We start from the raw sequence: 7,309 nt of genomic DNA, 5'->3' as shown, positions 1-7,309 counted from the left end.
AATTAATGAAAATATGAGTTCCTACAATTTATTTTTTACAAATTTTTTCGTGCGGTCGATATTTTCCGAGTTAAAGGAAAAATAGTGACAAAGCGTAGTTATTGAATTTTCTCGTTTATTATTAACTTAGATATGAATCTACATAAATAAAAATGGAGAGACTTATGCCTATTTAGCAGCAGACCATAAACAGAAACGAACCTACTACCTTAAACTGATCAAAGAGGTATCAAATATAGTTCACTCCATTTTTTAGCCACATTTATGTCATAAAGTTAATAATAAACGCAATAAAGCAATAATTATTATAATTTAACGAGCTATTTCCTCCTTAGCTTGGAAAATATCACACAAAACATTTGTAAAAATGTAATTTTAGGAAATCACATTTGCAAAAGATAGACCAAATAAGAAGTGATGAGATCAAAACAAAATATAGTGTACAGGGTATAAACGACTGATACTCGTGAACAAAAAGAGAAGGAACAATCATATAAATAAAATGAGGGACACAAGAGTTGCTAAGATAGCAAGGAACAAATCACCAAGTGTTAGAGGAATTATCGGCAGACCGCGTAGGAGATGGAGTGACAATCTTCCATATCGACAACCATCTGCCAATGAACAAGCAAAATTGCTTTTATGAAAGAAGAAGAAGAAAAAAAAGAAAAAGTATATTGGAAGTGTAGCTCTAATAGATTTCATACTGGCTTACTACAAAATCAAAATCCAAAAAGTGGTACATCCGTATATTGATTTGATAACTGATGGTGAGTATTGATTTAATAACTTTTATGTATGGATCTTTTGAATAAGAAGTGACAATACTTAAAAAATTGAGCTTCGGTAGATTTTAAAATGACAGTAGTAGATTGTTTGTGTACAGTCAGTAAAGGTAGTTTTATTAGATAAACAGGTTTTCCAGTGGAAAATGCACAAAGTTGAGGGGGGATCCACAATCTTCTAGAAAGGATCCTTGTCTTTAAAATTAAATTTTTTAAAAAATTTTAAATGTTGTTTTATTGCAAAAAAAATTATATTGGAAATAGCCATAGACCGACCAATCTCTAAATGTAAGAAAACAAATACAACTTCCACATACAAGCTAGTCGAACAGTATGAATGAATCCTACGTGACAGTTACATTAAAAGAAAAAATTATCTTTGCTTTTGACCAGTGTTAAAATTTAATTGAAAAGTGAAATAGACGAAGGTAAACAAATCAAAGGAACAGACAAGTTCAAGTATTTAGGTTTCATAATGTGAAACAAAGGAACAACTGAAGAAGATATAAAAAGTAGACTAGGACAAACAAGAGACTGCGTACGAAAATTGAACCCGGTACTGTGGCATAAGAACATCAGTATAAAAACAAAAAGAAGAATATAATATAACACCATGACAAAAGGTATTCTCACTTATGGGTGTGAAAATTTGATAATAAATAAGAAAACCAAAAAGAAAATGAGGGCAACATAGATGGAGTTCTTAAGGAGAATCTGCAGAATATGAAGAAGAGATAGAATAAGTAATAGCGATTAAGAAAAGAATGGGAATGAACTCAGATATAATAGACTACATAGAACAGAAGATAATTAACCTGGTATGGACATGTCAGAAGAGAAGATCAAAAACAGAATAACAGAGTGGAGCCCGATAGGAAGAAGAAAGAAAGGCAGACCTCCGAAGATCTTTCAGAGATGAAGTGGACAAAGCAATGGAAAGAAGAAATCTGCAAGAAGGAGACTGGCAAAACAGAAAGAACTGGAGAAAACGGTTGAGCGAAGGAATAGGTACAGTATAAACTTAAAGAAATCGTTAAGTAGTATAGAACTTAACGAGATTTTAACGTTTCTAGTGTTTGCCTTATACAAAATCACAGTTCTAGTTAACTTTTTTTTTCTTAATAACAAATAATACTATTTCACTTAGGTTTATTGTTTTTTGTGAGTCATAATATCTAAACGTTGCCAACTTTCGTCTTTCGGTAAACCAACTCCTCCACTGTTCTACTTAATTTTAGCGAATTATGACACAAATTTCAGTAGAAGCTGAAATTCTAGAGCAAACAAACATTCTAAAGATAGTTACCCATGATTCACAGATGTTATTTTTACGGCCCATTAAGAAAGTGGATGTATTACCGGCAATACCTGTTAAAAGGGTTTAACTTTTTAAATTGATAGATGATTAACAACAAACTAATTATCGGGCTATTTGCGAAATTGTTAGAAGTGGTTATTTTTTCTTATTTTTTTGGGCAGTAGTCCATAACAAATATTTTTAGTATCAAAGTTGTAGTTTGGTAAAATTATTATGTTGCAACGACAGACTAATAGTCGTGAAAATGAAATATGTCAAAATTGAACAACCATTTTTTTGCCCGTTGGTTGGCAAAATGTCAGAAATGTAAACATGGGTTAGGAAAAAAGCGCACTTACTTGCCACAGAGGTCTTGAAGGGCCTGGCATTTTTTCTGGATATTTAATTAAACACTGTCACCTGGCACTACCGGTTAATATTCAGGAATACAATCCCAAAGTGAACTACGAAAATTTTAGACTACTCTCAGCTTTATACGTTCCATTTTTTCAGTGGCGGTGCGATGCTTTTTACCCCGCACACGGGATATCCTCTCAAATGGAATTCCTTACTCATTGTTTGTTTTTTTGTTTGTTATTGGTTATGTTTTTGTAATTGTCGTGGGAAAAAATGGCGGATGATGATTTTCTATTTTAGATTTTATGATTCAAAAATTTAGGTGAAAATATTCAAATAAGAGATATCTGGGATGATTTGGGAATTTTTTAATTGTCTCAGTCCGAAACAGTACTCTATGTGGGGGACTAGACGAAAACAAAACAGGCATTATCAGGAACTCAGACAATATTTTTGAAAAACCCAGAGATACATTTTTCCAGTATTTTCGATTATTTTACTTTCTCTCCTAAGTCAGAGTAGGAATCACCCCAACATATTTAATGGCTAAGGTATCGTTTGAAATCCCTTGCAATAGGGAACTTGCATAAAATTTTAAATTCGAAAAAAATGTTATAAATCACAACAGAACATAATTTAAAACATGTATCAAAGATAAAAAAGTTTTGTTTGTCTTTCGTTTGGCCCTTCAAGACGATTAAAAAATCAAATTATACCAGCCAGCCCAAAACGCGTCGTGACGTCATCAGGTTATATGTTTACATTGTGAACCAACAAAGTAAAAAAAATTGTATATAATTTTAAATTAGACATTAAAAACGTCAGTAGAAAATACAGTTATGTGACGTTACAAGTGTTTTTGATCGTTTGAACTATTCATAGAAAATTGTACTTTTACAAAATGGTTTTATTTTCCATAGTAAACCTTCTTTCCATTCCTTCAATAACTATATCAAACTCGAATCTCAACAAACTGGTATATATTATTACAATGACATACGATAAATGCCATTATAGAATATAAATATTTTTCCTTTATTCCGCGACGATGAGCTGGCCAAATACCCAAGTAAAGTCGGGTCCATCGATATTTCGCCCGTCGGCAAATTCAAAGAGATAATATTTGTATGTTATGAAATTCGAGTAAACAGATGTCCCTTTATCTAGGCACATGCCGGTGTTTTTACAACCCGGTTACTCATCGTAAATCAATCAGTTTAGCACTTAAAAATTTATACTTGGGGATTAGTACAGTTAAAATTGTTAGACAATTATACTATTAACCCTTAACTGGTCCGGTACTGTAGCAGTAGCGTAACTGGTCCGGCGTCGTCTGCGAAACTACTGTTTTCAAGAAAGCCAAACAACACTCAAAAATAATATTTTTATTAAGAATAAATGTTACAAACATACCTTGATATGTTTATATAAAAGTGAACGTATTAGATTTGGGCGTTATTTGGGTTAAGAAAAAAATATTAAAATAAAACTGAAATCCGCACAAATATTTGTGAAAAAGTACATAGTTTTGTAAAGTAAATAATAAAATATAAAAAACAACATGAAAAACAAAATGTATTGCTAGGATAGATGTTCAAACTGCACACTAAACAAAAAACTAGGTAAAATAAAAATCGATCAAAAATGTTTGTTTCCAGCATCAGTCAAACTTTACCTATTTTATATGCAATTTTTACATAGGTAGTGGTTTTATACATCCCAAACAAACAGGCTTTTTGCAACGCAAGCACAGGTATTTTGTCATCCTGCGCTTTCTACAAGGACATAAACTGCATATCTTGCGTTTTTCTGAAATAAGAACATCCTCTTGTTCTTCTTGAACTCCAAGTATGAACACAAAAAAGTGACACCAACGGTCCGGCGTCGTCTGAGAAACTACTCTCAACCTCAAGCAAGCAAGCATTATGATTCAACCCGACCCGTGAGATTTGTTCACCCTTTAAAGAAATTACGTTCGGGTGTAACAATTCATTGGAGCGAGTTGTTTTAACCCGTGCCTATGAAAGGAGTCACTCCACCCCGCTCCAATGCTCCAGGCCTTCCCTTTCTCCCCCATAGCACGCTGATGCGCGATGGGGGCACAACTATCAGCCAAGTGCTCTTCACATGGGAATCCTGGGTAATAAGATTCCAATGTGGTGTCCTAATCGGTTTGAAAACTAGGCCAGCGTGATGCGCTTTTAGCCTTTGACTACTGGTGATTGGTCCGCGGTACTGTTTTTGCTTGCTTGGGTCCCAGGCTTAAGGCCTGGTCCCATTTGTTGTTATTTTATACTAATAAAATATGTCTTAATTTGTGAGTCTTACCTGTGTTTTGTCTCGTTTTGTTTTGTGTAGAGCTACGAACCGTCTGTTTTGTCGTTTTTCTGTACCTTTATTCAGCTATCTGTTGTTTAGGTCTTTTGTGTTTCCATCGGTGGAAAGCGTCGTACCTTAGCATCTCTCGCAGTATTGGACTTGGATGGTTTTCTATTTCAGGGAATTTTGTCCTCGCTACTCTCAACCTAACTGTTGCGATAACTTTTTAGCAACTGAGAGAATCTTGTCTCAAATACACCCACTTGTCAAGCTCCAATAGTTTAAGGATTAGATAGAACGACTTGCCTGTGGGCGGTGCCAATTTCCAATAAAAAATAATCAAAATTATTGAATCGTCTGTCAGACGACGCCGGACCAGTTAAGGGTTAAGCAATATAATTGAAACTTTTTTCTACTTTGAAGGACAAAAAAGCGAGTTCATTAGCGGAACGTAATTCAAAATTATTCTGCAAATTACATTTGATACAATATTTGATTAAAATATCTCATTTTTTATGGTAAAAATATATTAAATACATATATTAATTTGTCTGGACTAAAGGTGGTAAAAGATGGTCTGGAGTTATATTTTTGTTTGAATTTGCCGACGGGCGATAGATAGATGTGTCAACTTTAGGTGGAGTCCAATAAACTAAAGAAGAAGAATATACCTAAATATAACCATAAACTGAACCATAGATATATTTTGAATTATGTATTTTAAAATAAAGAAGACTTTAAATTTGTACTTCTAAGTTATTATGAGTTTTTGAAGCGTGAAATTTTGGAAATCTCATTTTTATACAAAACTGAGAATTATTATGTAATAAAAAAAATGTGCAAGTTCCCTATTCCCTGCACATTAGTATTTTTATAATTTTTTCAACTTTTTAAATTTGGTCCAGTACCTACTTTATTCAATGCCGGATTAACCATTAGGCAAAGTAGGCAGTTGTCTAGGGGTCTCGGCCTCAAAAGAGGCCTCGCAGTACTCAAAACGAAAAAATAGTAATTAGAATTAAATAAAAACTAGTGAAATTTAATAAAAAATTTTCCTCTTGGTAAAAAGTATATTAGTTTAAAAAGCCCTAAAGGGCTACAAACATATACAAAACGCTTTCGCTCTGTAACAAGAGCATCACCAGTGTTATCTAAAATAAGTATAACCATATTAATTAAAGCAAAATGTTAAAGTTAAAATGATGACCAAGGTAAAAGCAAAGTTTGGTTATACTTACAAGAACATGGTGAGCCAACCAAAAACTACAAAGGTCAAAGCCTTTCAAAAAACAGACAAAAGTCTAATATCAATAAATACATCGAAAAATCCAAAAGATGGATAAAATTCCCAAGGATACGGTCCTAGGGCAACATATGACTCCCACACGTGGTAAGTGGGTCAAAAGGTAACTAGGTCATTATGTTAAGAGGTGGCAGGCAACTAAGAGATGAAACTTCAAAAGCGAATCTGTCTGATGTCAGGACGACAATTTTCAATGATTGAAGTTTTATGAAATGTTAGTTACGCAGCTACTAAAATTAAAGTTATTTATGGTACAAGCAATGATAACAGCTAACATCAGTGTGTTGTAATTATAAAATTACACGAACCTAGTGCTTAAAATTACTAGAACCATAAATAACTTTAATTTTAGTAGCTGCGTAACCAACATTTCATAAAACTTCAATCATTGACAATTGTCGTCCTGACATCAGACAGATTCGCTTTTGAAGTCTCATTTCTTAGTTGCATGCCACCTCTTATAACATAATGACCTAGTTACCTTTTGACCCACTTACCACGTGTGGGAGTCATATGTTGCCCTAGGGCCGTATCCTTAGGAATTTTATCCATCCTTTGGATTTTTCGATGTGTTTATTGATATTAGACTTTTTTCTGTTTTTTGAAAGGCTTTGACTTTTGTATTTTTTGGTTGGCTCACCATGTTCTTGTAAGTATAACCAAACTTTGCTTTTACCTTAGTAATCATTTTAACTTTAACATTTTGCTTTAATTAATATGGTTATACTTATTTTAGGTAACACTGATGATGCTTTTGTTAGAGAGTGAAAACGTTTTGTATATGTTTGTAGCCCTTTAGGGCTTTTTAAACTAATATACCTTTTACCAAGAGGAAAATTTTTTATTAAATTTCACTTGTAATTAATGGTATACAGCCAACTACAGGAAGTTCTTCCTTGTGGATTTTTAAATAAAAACTATAAATCATATTATGTTGAAAAATTCAAATATCGCGCAATACCATAAAAGTGATGGTGGACGTATAAAACTACATTACAATACATATACTAAGAAAAAAGCCATTGTACCATAAATTAATATCTAACTACAAAAGATCCACAAGATCTCCGAAAATAAAGAAAGAAGAATAGAGAAGTTAGGGCTATTAAAATAACAGAAAAAAATGAACGATGGAAAAGGTCATGTAAAAGTATAGAGCAGAACATAGGAGGAACAAGAAGCTCAGAAGCCTGGAAAATTAAATTGTAAAATCATTACAAACCAACACAAAAGAGAAAACTTTTATAC

The 7,309-nt window shown here is 32.9% G+C and overlaps 1 protein-coding gene across 1 annotated transcript in view; it reads right to left on the bottom strand.

The window, feature by feature from the left end:
- LOC114325204 (muscle-specific protein 20) overlaps nucleotides 1–2,596 on the bottom strand; it is a 149,589-nt gene extending 146,993 nt beyond the window's left edge. The window contains exon 1 of the mRNA XM_028273204.1: nucleotides 2,442–2,596. Within this exon, the coding sequence (XP_028129005.1) occupies nucleotides 2,442–2,471 (30 nt within the window). The 5' untranslated portion in view covers nucleotides 2,472–2,596. The remainder of the gene's footprint in view (nucleotides 1–2,441) is intronic.
- Nucleotides 2,597–7,309: the final 4,713 nt, after the last annotated feature.

Source organism: Diabrotica virgifera, chromosome 7 (genome assembly GCF_917563875.1).
Source record: "Diabrotica virgifera virgifera chromosome 7, PGI_DIABVI_V3a".
Classification (NCBI taxonomy): domain Eukaryota; kingdom Metazoa; phylum Arthropoda; class Insecta; order Coleoptera; family Chrysomelidae; genus Diabrotica; species Diabrotica virgifera.
Note: the sequence above shows the minus strand (reverse complement) of the source record. Positions and strands in the feature narration are given on the sequence as shown.